The sequence below is a fragment of the Hyperolius riggenbachi genome, chromosome 1 (genome assembly GCF_040937935.1).
Source record: "Hyperolius riggenbachi isolate aHypRig1 chromosome 1, aHypRig1.pri, whole genome shotgun sequence".
NCBI classification, from domain to species: domain Eukaryota; kingdom Metazoa; phylum Chordata; class Amphibia; order Anura; family Hyperoliidae; genus Hyperolius; species Hyperolius riggenbachi.
This window is the reverse complement of record NC_090646.1, coordinates 461,101,440-461,119,499: the sequence shown is the minus strand read 5'-3', so window position 1 is coordinate 461,119,499 and position 18,060 is coordinate 461,101,440. Positions and strand designations below refer to the sequence as shown.

General features: G+C 44.7%; 2 protein-coding genes across 6 annotated transcripts in view; one reads left to right on the top strand and one right to left on the bottom strand.

Annotated features, from left to right (window-relative positions):
- SGSM1 (small G protein signaling modulator 1) overlaps window positions 1–18,060 on the top strand; it is a 556,432-nt gene that overhangs the window by 181,614 nt on the left and 356,758 nt on the right. Inside the window, exon 25 of one of the 3 annotated variants that reach the window (XM_068239098.1) lies at window positions 9,867–17,949. The exons of the other annotated variants lie outside the window; for them this stretch is intronic. Coding sequence (XP_068095199.1) covers window positions 9,867–9,955 — 89 coding nt within the window. The 3' untranslated portion in view covers window positions 9,956–17,949. Of the gene's footprint in view, window positions 1–9,866; window positions 17,950–18,060 lie in introns of those variants that run through there. 3 annotated transcript variants of the gene reach the window in all.
- Window positions 12,966–18,060, bottom strand: part of LHFPL7 (LHFPL tetraspan subfamily member 7) — a 49,730-nt gene continuing 44,635 nt past the window's right edge. For 2 of the 3 annotated variants that reach the window (XR_011021937.1, XR_011021938.1), the window contains 2 exons: window positions 17,348–17,450; window positions 12,966–13,665 (listed from right to left, as the gene is read on the bottom strand). The gene's annotated coding sequence lies outside the window, so the exon portion shown is untranslated. Of the gene's footprint in view, window positions 13,666–17,326; window positions 17,451–18,060 lie in introns of those variants that run through there. The other variant, XM_068239149.1, reaches the window with a different exon arrangement.

The following is an 18,060-nucleotide window of genomic DNA, read 5'->3' as shown; positions in this document are numbered from 1 at the left end:
TTAGTCACCTTTAGGCACCTCTAGTTACATAATACTGAGGTTTTCATAGCTATTTAACACTTGGGGGCACCTTGAGCTACTTCATATTGAGTGTACTTCTCACTACCTAATACTAAGGGGTACCTGTAGCTATCCTATGATTGGTAAGGGAAGCAAGGAAGAAGTGACAACTTGGACAGTCAAAACACTTGCGGTGCAGTTCAGTGGGGGTTTGTAGGTTCATGGAGAGCGAGCTCTAGGGTGTCAGGCAGGGGTGCTGCCAGCATACCAGCAAGCCAAGCCCCCGCTTGGGGCCTCAAACTGCGGGGGGCCTCGCTCTGCTGCTGGCGGCGGCCGTGCGGGCGGCTGGCGTGAGGGCAATGGGCGGCTGGCGTGCGGGGAGAGAGATTTTTCCACTTACTTCCTAGATCCTGACAGCTTCTATCTACTTCCTGTCCCGGCGTCTGTCGCTATGGTACCAGCGCCCCCTGTGATGGCGTAACCGCATGTCATCACAGGGGGCGCTCTTACCGATGCGACGTGCGCGGGGAGAGGCTGAAGATAGAAACTCTGTGCAGGATTCAGGCAGGTAAGTGTAAAGATCGGTGTCAGTAAGCAGAGAGAATCTGATTATTAGTGATCTGCAGTATCACCAATAATGCAAGTGCGACTAACCTCTGGATACCGTAGCAGAAAAAATGACAATCAATACTGTACAATATACAAGATTGTGGAAATATTCACCACACGGTGATTCCTCATAGGTGTGGTTACCTCTGAATGGGAACCCCGTGTGTGAGATCCTCGGCCCAGGGGAAGATTGGGATCTCAGCCCCTGGCAGTAATCGTCTGCTAGGGCAGGCGTCTCGGAGAGGCAAGCCTCAGAGATATCCCACCAGTGGGAGACGTTCCACTGGGGAAAAGAGAAAGGTCAGACAGGCAAAGGTTTGGCAACAGAGAGACGGCAGCAGTACAAGAACAGAAGGCTGATTCAGAGTCCATTTAACAGGGAGGGTCGGCAACTAAGAATCTGATAGTGAAAGGTACAAAATTGAGAAGAGCAGAGAGTAGTCAGGGATAGCCAAAGTCAAAACACAGATAAATATGCAATACAATCCTAAACTGAGGTGTGACGTCCTTGATATCAACACCCGGGAACTGAGCTAAGGTCTGAGCGTTTACACCTAAGTATTCACGACAGCAGACAGTGAGCAAATGACATCTGTGGGCTTAAATGCAAGAGCCCAGTTCCACCAGCCCGCCCAGGGGGCTGGACCTGAAGTCAGCATGTGATTGGCTGGCTGAGGTCAGCTGATCGCCGGATCAGCTGACCCGTCTTCTCAAGGAATAAATATCCATCTGCCTCGTGCGCGTGCGCATGACCCTCTGCCTCTGAACCTCAGAGAGGCCAGGTCCCCGGTCAGCGCACGCCCGCACACCGAAATCCGCCGGCTAAGTAGCGGGACCCACCGCCATACTATGCTCTGCCTGCCACCGCCTGCCCTGCTCTGCGCCGGCGGTTCCGTATGAGATTCGGAAACCGCCGGCTGTGAAGCGGAGGCCGCCGCCATGCTGCCCCCTGCGCGGCGGCGGCTCCGTTATTCTTCACAGTACCCCCCCCTTGAGGAGTGGACTCCGGACACTTCCTACACGGTTTCTCAGGATGTAACTGATGAAATCTCTTCTTCAATCTCTCAACATGCATGCGATCCTCTGGAACCCAGGACCTGTCCTCCACACCATACCCTTTCCAGTGGACCAGATACTGCACCGAATTCTGCACTAAGCGAGAATCCAAAATCTTTTCAACCTCATATTCTATCTGACCCTCTATTGCACCTGGGGGGGGGGGGGGGGAGGAATCCACATACACTGCCGGTTTCAGAAGAGAGACGTGGAACGACCTCCCACATCTCATGCTGGTTGGAAGATCAATAACATAAGAGATATCATTGATCCTCTTGACCACCGGATAAGGCCCTATGAACCTGGGACCTAATTTGGTGGACGATTGTCTAAGTGCCAAATGTCTGGTTGACACCCATACCTTGTCTCCTGGAGCAAAGTGCCACTCAACAGAGCATCTCTTGTCGGCCTGTCTTTTTTGTCTCTGAAAGGCCATTCCCAAATTTCTTTTCACCTGTCCCCAAAGCTGCCTCAAAGCCCTCTGCCAATCCTCCAGGGCCGGGAAGGGAGAGGAACACACCGGAAATGGGGAAAACTTAGGGGATTTTCCCGATACAACCTGAAAAGGGGACAACCCTGTTGACGAACTTTTCAGGTTGTTGTGCGCGAACTCCGCAAACGGCAAAAACCTAACCCATTCGGTTTGTGCATCTGCTACATAGCATCTCAGGAACTGCTCCAGAGCCTGATTAACCCTTTCGGTCTGCCCGTTTGTCTGTGGGTATTACCCTGATGAAAAAGACAGGTTCATACCCAGCGTATGGCAAAAGGCCCTCCAAAACTTTGATACAAATTGGACTCCTCTATCAGAAACCACATCATCCGGGATACCATGTAACCGGAAGATATGTTGCATGAAGAGGTCGGCCAATTCCTGAGCTGAGGGAAATCCTTTAAGTGGAACAAAATGCGCCATCTTACTGAATCTGTCTACGATTACCCAGATGACTGTTATGCCTTCGGACCTGGGGAGCTCGCCAATGAAGTCCATGGACAAATGGGTCCATGGTTCACTTGGCACTGGCAAGGATTGTAGGGTGCCCACCGGAGCCAGGCGGGAAGGCTTGCTCCTGGCACAGACAACACACTCTCTGACAAATTCCCTACAATCTGAGGCCAATGAAGGCCACCACACACACCTAGTGAGCAGATCCAGAGTGCGAGTGACCCCAGGGTGACCTGCGTTCTTATGGGCATGGAACAACTGCATGATTTGTAATCGGAAAGGAAGTGTCACGAAGAGAACCCCTTCCGGTTTCCCTTCCGGGGTATCTAACTGGTAAGTAGCTAGGGTAGCTGCCCAATCCTCCCAGGTCTCAACGGCCGCTAACACCACTTTGGAGGATAGAATACTCTCTGGAGATGTTGACTGAGTTGTCTCAGGCTCGAAACATCTGGAGAGAGCATCTGCCTTGACGTTTTTAGAACCTGGAGTGTAAGTGATAACAAATCTGAAGCTGAGAAGAACAAGGACCAACGGGCCTGTCTGGGGGTAAGTCTCTTCGCGCCTTCAATGTACTCCAGGTTCTTATAGTCAGTATATATGACAATAGTATGCTCTGCACCCTCCAGACAATGACGCCATTCCTGGAAGGCTAACTTGATGGCAAGGAGCTCCCTGTTGCCCACATCGTAGTTTCTTTCAGCAGGGGAAAATCTACATGAAAAGTAAGCACAGGGATGTGTCTTGCCCTGCAGACCAGAATGCTGAGACAGGACAGCCCCCACCCCAATTTCTGAGGCATCCACCTCCACCATGAAGGGAAGGGTGACATCGACATGTCTCAGTATAGGTGCAGAGCAAAACAATCTCTTCAGGGTGTCGAAGGCTGACTGAGCCTCTGGTGACCAATGGTAATGGGTCAGCCCCTTTCTTGGTAAGACTAGTCAGAGGGGCTACTACCGAAGAGAATCCCTTGATAAATCTCCGGTAGTAGTTAGCAAAACCAAGAAATCTTTGAAGTGCCTTCAAGCCTACCGGTTGTGGCCACTCCAAGACAGCCGAAACCTTTTCTGGATCCATAGAGAGACCCGAAGTTGAAATAATATACCCCAGAAAAGGAATTTGAGTGACCTCAAAGAGGCACTTCTCTAGTTTTGCATACAGTAAATTCTGTCTCAACTTCTTCAATACATACTTGACATGTTTACGATGCTCTACAAGGTTTGGAGAGAAAATCAGTATGTCATCAAGGTATACCAAGACAAACCTCCCTGAATACCTCGTTTATTAACTCTTGGAAGACGGCCGGGGTGTTACATAACCCGAAGGGCATAACGAGATACTCGTAATGCCCGTCGGGTGCATTGAAGGCCGTCTTCCATTCGTCACCATCCCTGATGCGCACCAGGTTGTATGCCCCAGGTAAGTCCAATTTTGAGAAAATACTGGCATTGGTAATCTGGGCAAAGAGATTGTCTATCAAAGGCAACGGATAGCGATTCTTGATGGTGATCTGGTTTAGACCTCGGTAGTCAATACAAGGTCTAAGACCACCATCTTTTTTTTTAACAAAGAAAAAACCTGCCCCAGCCGGTGACCGGGAAGGGCGGATGAACCCTTTTGCCAGGTTGTCCTTAATGTATTCCCGCATTGCCAGCTTTTCCAGTCCTGACAAATTATAGAGATGACCTCTAGGGGGCATACAACCGTATCTTAAGTCGATAGGGCAGTCAAAACTCTGATGTGGTGGGAGTTTATTGGCGGCCCTAGGACAGAACACATCCGCAAACTCAGCGTATTGTACTGGTACCCCCTTAACCTCTATCTTGGCAGCACAACTTGCAATTCTCCCCAAGCAATGAGAATGGCAATAAGGTGACTAACTGAGTAGCTGACCTGACGCCCAGTCTATCTGTGGGGAGTGGAGCTGTAACCAGGGCATAGCGAGGATCACGGTGGAGGTTGCCATGCGCAAAACAAGAAACTGTAAACTTTCTTTGTGTAAAACCCCTATCGTGCATAACAATAATGGTGTCTGAGAGAGAGGTTGTCTGCACTGTAAAGGCGAATCATCTACTGCGGTAACAACTACTTGTCGGTCTAAAAGTTGTAAAGGAACACCCAGCCCCTTCACAAACTTGTAGTCTAAAAAATTAGCCGCAGATCCAGAATCTATAAAAGCCTCAGTGCAAACAGTCAAATTCCCCCAAGAAATGGAACACGGGAGAAGTAAGCGATTATTCTGATTTAGAGGTAAGCTCTGTGCATCTAGGGTATTACCTCTAACTACACCTAGACTGCAGCATTTCCTGATTTATTGGGGCAATTTTGAGCAATATGGCCTTCCTCTGCGCAATATAAACAAAGTCTTTCGGCCCGTCTGCGCTCTTTCTCGGCCCGAGTCAAGCGAGAATGTCCGATTTGCATCGGCTCATCAGTAGGAGGGGTAGGTGACGAGGATGCAAAAGAGAGTGATCTTACTGCATTCTTGCCTCTCGATTGACGCTGGTAGCGTAACCTGCGGTCCGCTCGTATCGCCAAGGAAATGGCGTCATCGACGGACTTCGGTTCAGGGTGCCCTAACATCAGTTCAGAGACTGCGTCTGATAGGCCTGACAGAAAACAGTCTAATAAGGCGTAGGACCCCCACCTGGATGACACAGCCCACCTTCTGAACTCTGCCGCATAAACCTCGACCGTATCTCGACCCTGCCTGAGAGTTTTGAGCTTCCTCGCAGCAGTGATCGAAGCATCCAGATCACCGTAAATTATAGCCATTGATTTAAAGAATTCCTCAACTGACCTCAGAGCCGTATCTTCGGGCGAAAGACCATATGCCCAGGTTTGTGAGTCCCCGGACAATAAGGTCTTAATAAAGGTCACCCTTTGCTGCTCAGAACCTGACAAAGTTGGACGTAGCTCAAAATAAGACAAAACCCAGTTGCGGAAGTTCTGGAAGTCGGATCTTTGCCCTGAAAACTTTTCGGGGACTGCCATACGGAGATCTGTGACTGGAGGGGATTGCACTGTGGCCACAGTCGTCTGCAAGACCCGTACAGACCCAGTCAATTGGTTGATCTGAGTCTGTTGCGAATTAACCACCTCAATGAGGTTATAAAGCGAGGTGGTTAGAGTCTCGACCTGACTGCGTAGTGCATCCATACTAGTGGTCTGCTGTTCTGTAATGATCGGTGTCAGTAAGCAGAGAGAATCTGATTATTAGTGATCTGCAGTATCACCAATAATGCAAATGTCACCCGATTATTGATGATCTGCAGAATCACCAATAATGCAAGTGCAACTAACCTCTGGATACCGTAGCAGAAAAAATGACAATCAATACTGTACAATATACAAGATTGTGGAAATATCCACCACACGGTGATTCCTCAGAGGTGTGGTTACCTCTGAATGGGAACCCCGTGTGTGAGATCCTCGGCCCAGGGGAAGATTGGGATCTCAGCCCCTGGCAGTAATCGTCTGCTAGGGCAGGCGTCTCGGAGAGGCAAGCCTCAGAGATATCCCACCAGTGGGAGATGTTCCACTGGGGAAAAGAGAAAGGTCAGACAGGCAAAGGTTTGGCAACAGAGAGACGGCAGCAGTACAAGAACAGAAGGCTGATTCAGAGTCCATTTAACAGGCAGGGTCGGCAACTAAGAATCAGATAGGCAAAGGTACAAAATCGAGAAGAGCAGAGAGTAGTCAGGGATAGCCAAAGTCAAAACACAGATAAATATGCAATACAATCCTAAACTGAGGTGTGACGTCCTTGATATCAACACCCGGGAACTGAGCTAAGGTCTGAGCGTTTACACCTAAGTATTCACGACAGCAGACAGTGAGCAAATGGCATCTGTGGGCTTAAATGCAAGAGCCCAGTTCCACCAGCCCGCCCATGGGGCTGGACCTGAAGTCAGCATGTGATTGGCTGGCTGAGGTCAGCTGATCGCCGGAACAACTGACCCGTCTTCTCAAGGAATAAATATCCATCCGCCTCGCGTGCGTGCGCATGACCCTCTGCCTCTGAACCTCAGAGAGGCCAGGTCCCCGGTCAGCGCACGCCCGCACACCGAAGTCCGCCGGCTGAGTAGCGGAACCCGCCGCCATACTATCAGCCGCGGCGGTGCCTGCCCTGCTCTACGCCGGCGGTTCCGTATGAGATTCGGAAACCGCCAGCTGTGAAGCGGAGGCCGCCGCCATGCTGCCCTGCGCGGCGGCGGCTCCGCTATTCTCCACAGTAAGTGGAAACATATTTCTCCCCGCTCCCCCACCACTGCACACACCCTCCTGGCTATACTGGGGGCATATACCTATCTAATCTATACTGGGGGCATATACCTATCTAACCTATACTGGGGGCATATACTTATCTAACCTATACTGGAGGCATATACCGATCTAACCTATACTGGAGGCATATACCGATGTAACCTATACTGGGGGTATTCTTGGATGGGGGCCTCAAGTTATGGACTGCTTGGGGCCACCAAATCCTTAGCTGCACCCCTGGTGCCAGGACATCTGTGCCTATAGGCTCCAGTAAGGTAAATCCAGGCCTGTTGACAGCTGATTTATAAATACTTGAGGAGCTAAAATAAAAGTGAATCTGAAACCCACTGCAGTCATTGAGGCTTTATCATTCAGATAAAATGAATATGATTAATTTGCAGTGGTTAAATCATTATTGTCCATTTGCTTGTTATCCAGAATTGGTGATAGTTGTAGTTGTGTGTACATCTCTAAAAATGAAAATAGAAATAGGGAGATTATTTTACCTGAGATTCTGTAGAGACAGTTGGAAGAGATACTGCATTAGACTGGCTACACGCAGACATATTTTTGTTCCAGATTTGACTAGCAAAAAATGTATCTACAACAATTGACATTGAGTTTCATCCTGCAAAAAATAATTTAGAATTGTATTGTTTTCATCTAGTTAGATATAATCTTATATGATTATATCAAAAGGACCATCAGGATGTTCTCTCCCTTAAAGGGAACCTGAAGTGAGCTTTATATGGAGGCTCACATATTTATTTCCTTTTATGCAATTCCAGTTGCCTGGCTATCCTGCTGATCCTCTGCCTCTAATACTTTTAGCCATAGAACCTGAACAAGCATCCAGCAGATCAGGTGTTTCTGACATTTATATCAGTATCAGAGCTAACTAGATTAGCTTCATGTTTGTTTCTGGTGTGATTCAGACACTACTGCAGCCAAATAGATCAGCAAGGCTGCCAGGCAACTGGTATTATTTAAAAGGAAATAAATATGGCAGTCTCCATATACAGAGGCATAGCTAGGGTTTTCAGCGCCAGGGGACAAAGGCAGTTTTTGCGACCCCTCTGGACAAAATGGGCGTGGCCACGCATCAGAATGTGCTGGTGGTCATAGGTGGAGTCAAATGTTGTTTAGATTATCATATGTGCCCCTCTTCCCCCCTTTAGATAGCTAGATGTGCCCCCTTTGGATAGTCAGATGTGACCCACTTTTTCTTCTGCTGTTAACACTTCTGCACTCCTCTGCAGAGGGAGGGAGAGAAGCAGGGACACTTCGGGCAGCCAGTGAGCCACCTCTCACACACGTGCACAGATGTGCATGTCACTGTTAACCACACTACCATTCGCCCTCCCTCTCAAGCCCGCTGTCTGGGTGTCACCCTGCACTCCACACTCTCCTTCACTCCCCACATCCAAAACCTCACAAAGTCTTGCAACTTCCACCTCCGTAACATCTGCAAGATCCACCCTTTCCTGACCTCTGTCACCACCAAACTCCTCATCCATGCCCTCATAATTTCCCGCCTTGACTACTGCAATGCCCTTCTGTCTGGTTTCCCTATGACCCGTATTGCCCCGCTGCAGTCCGTCATGAATGTGGCGGCCAGAATTATCCACTCCTCCCATCGCTCCACCATGGTGGCTCCCCTCTGTGAATCCCTTCACTGGCTTCCTATCCAGTCCAGAATCAGATTCAAGATTTTTTTTCCGTCTCTTCTTCTTAAGGGGCGTACACACGCACTACGGCCGTCAACGACGGGTCTGTCAGACCCTCCCGCTGGGCGGACTTTCAGGCGACAGCAGCGTGTGTGTACGCACTGTCGGCGGACTGATAAGGCTGTTTCTGAGCGATCCGCTCAGCGGATCGTTCAGAAACAGCCTTATCAGTCTGCCGACAGCGTGAACTCACGCGCTACTGTCGCCTGAAAGTCCGCCCAGCGGGAGGGTCTGACGGACCCGTCGTTGGCGGCCGTAGTGCGTGTGTACGCACCTTAAGTCTCCACCTGCACTTTCCAAGACATGCGGTGGGGTGTCTGAAACTGCTGCAGAGTAGCGAGCGACGCACGGATCGCCAACACTATGGAACTTCCTACTTCCACCCATTAGGGCAGCCCCCTCCTTCAACATCTTCAAGAAGGCCCTCAAAACTCACCTTTTCACTCTGGCCTACCACCCCTCACTACTGCTCTAAACCCGCAGCTGAACTCTGGTCCCCTACCTTTTCGTGTCCCTACCTCTCCCTCTAGATTGTAAGCCTTTGGGTAGGGTCCTCCTCCTTTTTTGTCCTACCTGATCATGCACCTCCATTACTGTGCACCCATGCTATGCATTTGAGTGAACTCAACTTGCCTAATCTCCATGCTCCCATCCAGAGACTGACTAAGCATCACCTTGTACCCATACTGTGCTGCGTGAGCTGGTTTTTCTTGTATTCCTGTATTGTCGTATTGCTGTATGTAACCCCTAATTATTGTCTGCAACCTTAACTAATGTCCAGCTCTACATAATTTGTTGGCGCTTTATAAATACAATAAATAAATAAATGGTTCAGGCAATCATCCTCCTGAGGACATTTCTGTGGATGGTTTCAGCTGAACCAAAAAATATGAAATCTTGACTGAAATTCCAGCCAAAACTGGATAACAAAGCTGTCTACTGGTGTCTTTGGATACCATTAAGCTGCTCAGATGGGTTAGAAATGCTTGTCAAACACTTCTTTTTTATATCAACCTGAATGAGGCCATCAGTTCCTCTTCTGCTGTGGTTTATGGGGTTTGGCAAAGTGAAATCTCAAAACCATTACACTCACAAGCTGATGGAACCACAATGCTGTTTTTAACTAGTAAAGGAAATGTGGATTCATTCAATTGTGGCTTAATTTCACTATGCATTGGGTTACATTTATAGAAAGCAAGGATCGGATCTTTTCCTGTACATTTTTCTCTAACACTGTATGTCTTCTGCTCTGTTTGTTTCAGAAATGGCAGAAAGGCACAACATAAAACATATCCTGAAGCTTGCCAGGGATCTGGTGTACAAAGTGCAGACACTGATTGAGAACAAGTAACTGGCCACTATATGGACAAGTATAACCACCTCTACCACACCTGAAAACGTCCAATGCAATGGAGCCCTGGAAATAATTCCTCAGCAATGCAATCGGGTCCCAACAGAGGTGAAAGGGTTATATAGCATATCTAATCAGTCAGTTTATTTACTTAAGTAAGTGCCAGAAGCTTAAGCCAGTTTTAGTAGCAGAGGAAACAGCTACTAGAATGAATTTCCAGTATTTCTCTTTGTTTAGCTATTATTTTCCATTTGGCCCCATCAGCGTATTGTTAAACCAAAGACATAAACACGCACTTGCTCCTCTGATTTAAGGCTCTGTCAGTAAGTCGTGGTGAGTGAGACCTCACGAGTTCTATGGTAAGAAGGGTCACTTCTGATGCAGAGTACATAGATCACGAGAAGGCACTTGCAGCGCCCTTACAAAACATGATGATAGACAGAACTCTATTGTAATTTTCCATTATAACTTGAGTTCACCATCTGCTGGGACCAGCTGCTAATTAATGTTCACAGGTCCCCCAAAAGGATCCTGCATGTTGTCCATCTGCAGGGCCTAGGTTAATAGTTAACATCATTCTTCATTCTAGTATTCCTAGCTGGCTACACAGCTTTCTCGTTGCAGGGAAGGTTTATAGGCACAATCTAATGAAGTTTAAAGGAGAAAAGCATATACTGAAAATATTTATTTTTTATTGAATTGTTTTGCATTTATTTATTTTGATAGCTACAGAGTACGAGAATGATTGTGGTTGGCACAAACACTGAGAATTTCGCAGTTAATTTTCATGTGATTACAAATCAAAGTAAAGCCACCAGCACTCTACAAATATCAGCTGTGAATGACCCTCTAAAGTAAACCTATTATTTATCACATTTGCTGGCAGTGCTGTTCAGTACATGTCCCTATAGGTGCCCGAAGGTGCTTTTCTTATATTCCCAAATCCTTTCTTGTGTGCCCAGGGAGCTACAGAATCTCAGGCCCAGAGTAAACAGAAGCCAAAACCTGGTGGACGTAGTTCCCACCTAAGCCTGCTGTCCAGAATGTCACATGACTGCCAGCTGATGTACTATCATTGGTTTGCTAGCGACAGGAAGCTTCCGGCTCTGAAGCATAGACATCATGGTCTCTTGTAGCTTATAAACAAGTTTAACCGCTACCTAAGTACACAAGAACACAAGAAAGGTTTTTGACTTTGAGACAGAATGTTGAAAGGTCCTTGTTACTGTATATGTGTGAGAGTTCTTGATTATCCAGCTCATGGTACATCTAAAGAAAAATAAGTTTGTTTAGTTTTGTTCTGCACTTTTTTTTATGTTCTAAGAAGACTATCATTATGTTGCAGTTCAAATGAGGTGATGGAAGAACTACTCCAAGCGACACCTATAAGTGCAGATAATCCAGCTACTCTGGACAATAAAAAACATAATCAGTCGACACTTATTATGCAGTTGTTAATTGTTTAAGTTGCCCGGCTGAAGTATTGCATTGAAAAAAAAACTGTGGCTGAACAAGCATCCTTAAAGCAGTAGGATTAGCCTTACTATGCCAGGGGAAAAAAACACATATATAAGTAGATAAATACTTGATCTACTTACATAACACATGTATTGTACTGTCCACGTTTTGATTTCAGTGAATTTTATGTAGTAAAATGAAGAGAATTCTGTTCCTGGTGGGGGCCATGTTTTTTTTCCCACAGCTGAGGCTAAATACTGATGTCATTTTTCCCTTAACTTTTTTTTCTTTTGGGCCCTTTTCCACCAGCGCGTTTGCGCTGGCTGAATCGCAAAGTCGCAAACCTCTAGCGATTTTACAATCGCTACGGTTTGCTTTTTAACATAGGAATCGCGGTAGGTAATTTCCACTACCGCGATTCGTTTTTTACCCGAACGCGAACACGCGGCGGAGCGATATTTGCCGCGATTTTGCTATGCAGTGCATAGCATAGCAAAATCGCGGCCGCAAAATGTCGGGGAATCGCCGGTTTTGCGATTCAGCAATCGCTAGCGTTCAGCGTGAACGCTAGCGACTGCAGGTGGAAAAGGGCCCTTTCTCCTCCAATCGCTGAGTCACTTCAGCCTTACTTGTAAACACAAGTGAGCAGGGGATCAGGTTTCAGATAAGCAGCAGCTAGGAAGGGAGATAAAGGAAAGAGGAGGAATGTATTATAGATAAAGAGAACCCCCAGCATGCAACTGTTTGGCACTGACTACTAAAGGGCCAGTTCTCCTTAAGTATGTGATAACTCCAAATCATAACAGCAGAAAAAGTTTTGAATGCAGGATTAGCATCTTTATCACTTAATACACTCAGACCAGTTGCTGTTGAAATTAAATTTTTATGGTGACACTCCCGCTTTAAGGCCAAAGGCCTTTTGATAGCATTTATCATCGACATTCAATCCTGTTATGTACTCATAAAATAGATGTTTTAACCAAATAACTTCATCAACATCTGCATGGTGAATATCAGTTGGCTGAATTATTTTCTTTTTGCTTGGAGTAAGTGGATATTGCTAAACATTTACGTATGGGTATTTCTTTCTTCACCCAATTTGAACTGAAGAAGTTCTTTGTTGAAACACCTTCTAGAACATATAAAAGATTGAAACTACCTTACTTTTCTTTGGATGTGCTCCCTTTGAGGATACACATAGTTTAGTTATCCTAACAGCAATTCTGATTAAACAAAAAATTAATGGCAGTCCCTACCAGGGAGCCACCGACGAAAGTCTAAATAGCCCCCCCAAAAAAATGCTGCCTGGTTTCCCCCAGCCGCATGTTGAGCAAAGGGACCAAAACCCTCATCTGTCCTTCTGCAATTATTGTTAGTGAATGAGGGCACATTTATGAGTTTGTGGGAAGCATTACTAGCACTGTCCTCATCTTTCTGCTCATAATAGCACCAGTTATCCTCCGGTTCTTTAAAGAATCCGCCGTGCGCACCCGCCAGAAAGCCCTCACCGCGCCTGCCACCCCCCGCCATGAGCACAGAAGGCAGCTGTCTAAATATGCGCGCACAGCACTGTGTTCACACCGTGCATATCACAACAGCAATTTAGCTGAATAAATAGGTGGAAAAGAGCATGGCCTGGCAGTAAGATAACCGACTGCAAGTTCTTTTTTACTCTTTTAAAAGCAATCTGAGTTCACATTTATGACAAACCCTGCCACGTTCACTTTAAAGTATATTTTTGCTCTGACATGCAATTTGGCAAGAAGGGAATAGCTGAGTCATAGTACAACAGGGTGCATTGTTCAATTGTGCAGGGAGGAGAGTACGTTTGACCTTTTCCCTCCTTTCCTGTTTATAATACAATAAACAAAATCAGCCAAAGCAAAAGCAAATTGGCTTTCTACACAAAACATACTACATGGCATTTTATATGCTGTGCAGCTATTTAAAGGGGTTAGTCTATTCAATAGGGATATTTCAGCTTTTCATAGATCCTGACAGGCAGTATCTTACATCTCACATGGAAAATGCTGTAAGCTGCAACCATTATGGGGGGTCCCACATGGACAATGCTGTAAGCTGCAGCCATTATGGGGGACCTTACTCTGCCTGCAGGCATGATAGGGAGTCTCTGCACCTGTTGAATTTTTCTTCTCTCACATTATAAATAATGTAGCTGGAAGAGTGCACCGAGGCTTCTGCTGAGTTTGGATCAATGCATTTCTGATGAGGATAATATGCCTTTGAAGCTCCTGCAACAAAGAAAAGCTCCACTGATGATTAAGTCTAAAAGTGCCCATACATCCATACAACTAGTGATTTTGCAGCCAGTTAGAGGAGGAAGAGCTAAAGCAAACCTGTTTAAAAAAGAGCATATGTTTAATGCAGGTACATATATACCATTTTCTTATTTGCGGTCCAAAGATTTTCTCATTCATGTTTTCAGTCTATCATGGCTCTGTGGTCCTGCTTTTGCCTTCCTCATTGTAAATGAGAAAGATAGTTGGTTACCTTGAATCAATTGCCCTGCGTCCATAGTGTAAACTGGAATTCTCTCACCAATATCACATGACTAAAGGTGTTGACAGTTGGCCAATGGGTGCAGCTCAGTGAAGCAGGAAGGGGCAGACACAGTTAACAACTAAAGCCTTGTACACAGGCTAGAAAGTTCTTGGTCAACAGGGCTGCCTCTGCCAAGAATCTAGCATGTGTATGGCAAGCAGTCTGAGCCAACTGAATTCTTCATTTCCCGTTCTGCTCTGTTGTGCACAACACCATTGTCCCTCCACTCTACTGCAAACAATCGCTAGTCTAGAGGCCCAAAAGATCAAGTCTTGATTTTTAGTTATAAAGAAACAAAAATCGTTACCAAAACCGGGGAATCTTTAGTGACCAGTGTAGACTTTACTGGTCTCCTTAGCATTGTACACATGACCTATAGCAGAGACCTATATTAAATAATACTAATTATCAGCGAAGCAATTATTGAGAGGAACCTTCTTTAATTATGTCAAACCTGCCAGGACTTATGTGTGTAGGTTGATGCTGAGTTTGTAAATTTTCCTGAATGTAAATTAAGATGCTGGGCGTATAACAAAGGCACTTATAAACACCTTGTGGTACAAGTACTTAAAGCGGAATTTTGTGACTTCAGTAAAACCTCCCAATCCACCTCTCATCCCTCATACAATTTGTGACTGTCCAAGTTGTGTTCAAAAAGTTTGTTTTTTTAAATGTGTGGTAAAGAATTTTAGACATTACTCTCTCTTCAATTTCCAACAAAGTTCCCTTCTACTTCAACGCACTTCTTTCAGCGTGTTTCATGTCACACATTGCCAAGATGGGGCAGGTACTTCTTCTCTGTTGTGATGGTGACATGATTTTAATAACAATAACATTTCTATAGCACTTTTCTCCCATAGGACTCAAAGTGCTTAGTATAGAGTAGTAGTATTACTTCCACAAACTGTCTAGTAGTAGACAGTGCCACCATCAAAACAGAGAAAAGGTGCCTAGCTCACATTGGCAACATGGGACATGAGGGATGAGTCTGGCATTGGACTACTTCCAGGACATAGAAGTGCTAGTAACTGGAATTTAACTTGTTCATCGCTGGCAGCAATACTTTTTTGGATTTAGAAGAGTGGATCTTATTTTAGGAGACTGGAGGAGTATCTCTTCCCCATCCAGAAAGGATGTTAATCTCTTTTTTAACATTGACATTTGTTGAAGACTGTACAAAGTATTTATTTAAGAGAGTAGTTTTATTTTAAACCTTGGATGATTGTATATTATATACTATTTTTACTGTGGCCACAGCATAATTTGTCTATCCATTTTTAAAAATAAAATCTGTTTTTTATTTAGCCCTGAATTATGTTAATTAGCAGTGTTGTTTTTGGTGGACTAGAGAACCTTTCCCTTAGATACACAGCTGATTTTGACCATAAGAAGTTCAATTTATTGAGATGTATTCAACCAATTTCGCTGAATTCTGTACAGTGTAACAGTCTGATACACAGCATGTTTAGAGTCTCTTTAAAATTGGTTAAATTTGAACTTTTTGAACACACCTGATGAGTCACTTTTAAACTTGGGCAAGCATATACCTTATATTCAAGTTGATCTGTATGGTCACATGACCACTTTACTACCTGGACTGCGAGGCAGGATTTAGCACCCTAGCAGTCCAAAACAATCCTGGACTGTCCTTCTCTTATGAAGCTTTATGGCACCCTTATATGGGTGGGATGTAACCCTAGCACTGTAAAGAGATATAGGGGGAGTGGAGAAGTGGTTATGTGGCAGTGAAAAGAAACTTGAGTTTAAGATATTTGCAACCAAAGTTTTTAAAGCATCTTACAGTTACTTGTCAGTGAGTTAGTGGTATTGGTAGGCTTTGTGGAATTCCTGAAATTCAGATATAAAGCATGCCTATTTGGGGTTGCCTGTTTGTAAACTGACACTGTTGCCTATGTGCAGGTTAAAGATGTCTCCCGGTACTTTTTTTAAATACTAGATCCTTTGCTGTGTATTTAGGTTACGCCACAATGTCACACTCACAATGAACAGAGATACTACTGGCTTCTCTGACTTGATGCACTATGCCATGTTTCTTCTTGCTGCACACAAAAAGCACTATCATCAGCAGAGCAATCACTTCTGTGTAAGCATCAGGAATGAGTCTGATAAAGACCCAAGTCAGAAACTTCAGAACATCTATTGGGAAACTCTATCATTAGTGATGAGCTAGAAATGCACATAGTACAGGTAGTAATTTTGCAGCAAAATATGGTGTAAAATCGTATTTCAAAATGTTAAACTTTTTGCCAAATGAATTAAAATAATTGGAATGCATAATTGACTCGTAATTTAGCGAAAATGTTCACCTATGTGAAACGGCCCAATGACTTCAAAGCATTGGGTGAAAATGAATTTTCGCATGCATGCCCATACATTTTTGCAGATATACTTATTTATGTAAGAATACGTTCAAAACTCTTTAGTGAATTCTGTTAACATAATTTCACCCAACCTCTGAAAACTATGCAAAATCAAGACTACGTGCAAATTTGTCTGTGATTTGCAAAAATTATGCAAAATTTCATAAAATGTAGCTAATTATACATTACGATCAACACTAATTCCCTGAGTTCACATGTATGGGTCTGGAGTGTAATGCCAGCACTGGTACCCTCTGCTGCCTGCATTTATGCAGCAATGTCAGTTTATAATCACTGCAGACTCTGACGAGTTTGCTTTGCTGTAGTGAATCCGTAGATCACAACAATGATTTCTTATTACTGCAGAATAGGTGTATATACAAAAAGCTAATATCAAATCAAATGTTGTTACTCCAGTGAATAGATAGCCATACCTTGTTATTTTCGAGCAGAGCTTGTTACAGTGCTACTGACCACAGAATACATACTGCCTGCAGTCATTAGGGTGATGATGTCATATGAGCGCTTTTCCTGCCAGTGATAGTAACTGTATACAAGTTAGCTTAATTTTCCAACCAAATCTCACTTGGTAAGCATCACACTGGCCTTTTAAAGCAGAGAGCAAACATCTACTCCTTTTTATCCCAGTTGACAAATGAGTGAATGTCATAAAATTCTAGTATCCTATAATCGGTACCCTTTCTTGGTGTTTGTTGTTGGCAAGTGTGGTCTGTAGTTGCATTAACAAATTCTGAGCTAGATAATATTTTTTATTAAAATCCTTATTAAGTATGATATTTGGGGATCTGTCTTCGAGGCCCCACAATGCAACTTTACATATCCAGTGTTAAAAATATTGATGAATCTATACCTTTATCATATAATAGCTAATTATATTTGGCTGTTTCTACAAGTACATTTGTGTCCTGAGATATCAGTGTTTTGCATAAATTACAAGGGTGAAGAGTATTTATTTATTTATTAACCTTACATTTCTGTGTGTCCTTGTTCAAGTCGGCGTGCGTGAATCATTTTATCAGTAAAGAAATCTCTTAAATGTTGCAGACATATCTTGTAAATGTGCTCAGAAGAGTCTGTTTGTGTGACGAGAAGAAAACACAAAAAAGAGTGATGTTATTTTTTCAACTTTCTATAGATGGTATGAATCACAATGCATAATCAATGTGTTGCTTTTATCTCTATGTTGTCATTGTAGCTGTTTATTTTGTTGCATCTCTAGTAAAGGCGTTCACAGACATTAAAGTGTAATTGTAGTGGTAGTACCTGCACACGTCAGTCATCCGACAGGTTTATGGCTCTGTCATCTCAGGCTGAAGTGAGCAGCACAATTAGGTGCTGTGGGCACTGTAATGAGTGACTAAAGCTACAGACACACAGTCATCTGTTGTTGCCCAAAACTACTGACTGCAAAGGTGTCCCTCTTGTTGGCCACTTCTTCTTTAGGAGTCCACTAATTAGGAAATCCCTTGACCCATTGCTAATAATAAAAGATCACATAAGATGTTTTTGTTTTGTTTTGTTAAGGTTAGGCATCAGTGGGCTTTTTATTTAAGATTTGGCATCAGTGTGTGTGTGTGCGTGTGGGGGGAGGGGGGGTGATTTAGGGTTATGCAACAGAGTGGGAGTGGTTAAAGTTAGGCATTGGAGGGGGGGGGGTAGTTAAGATTAGGCATCGGAGGGGGT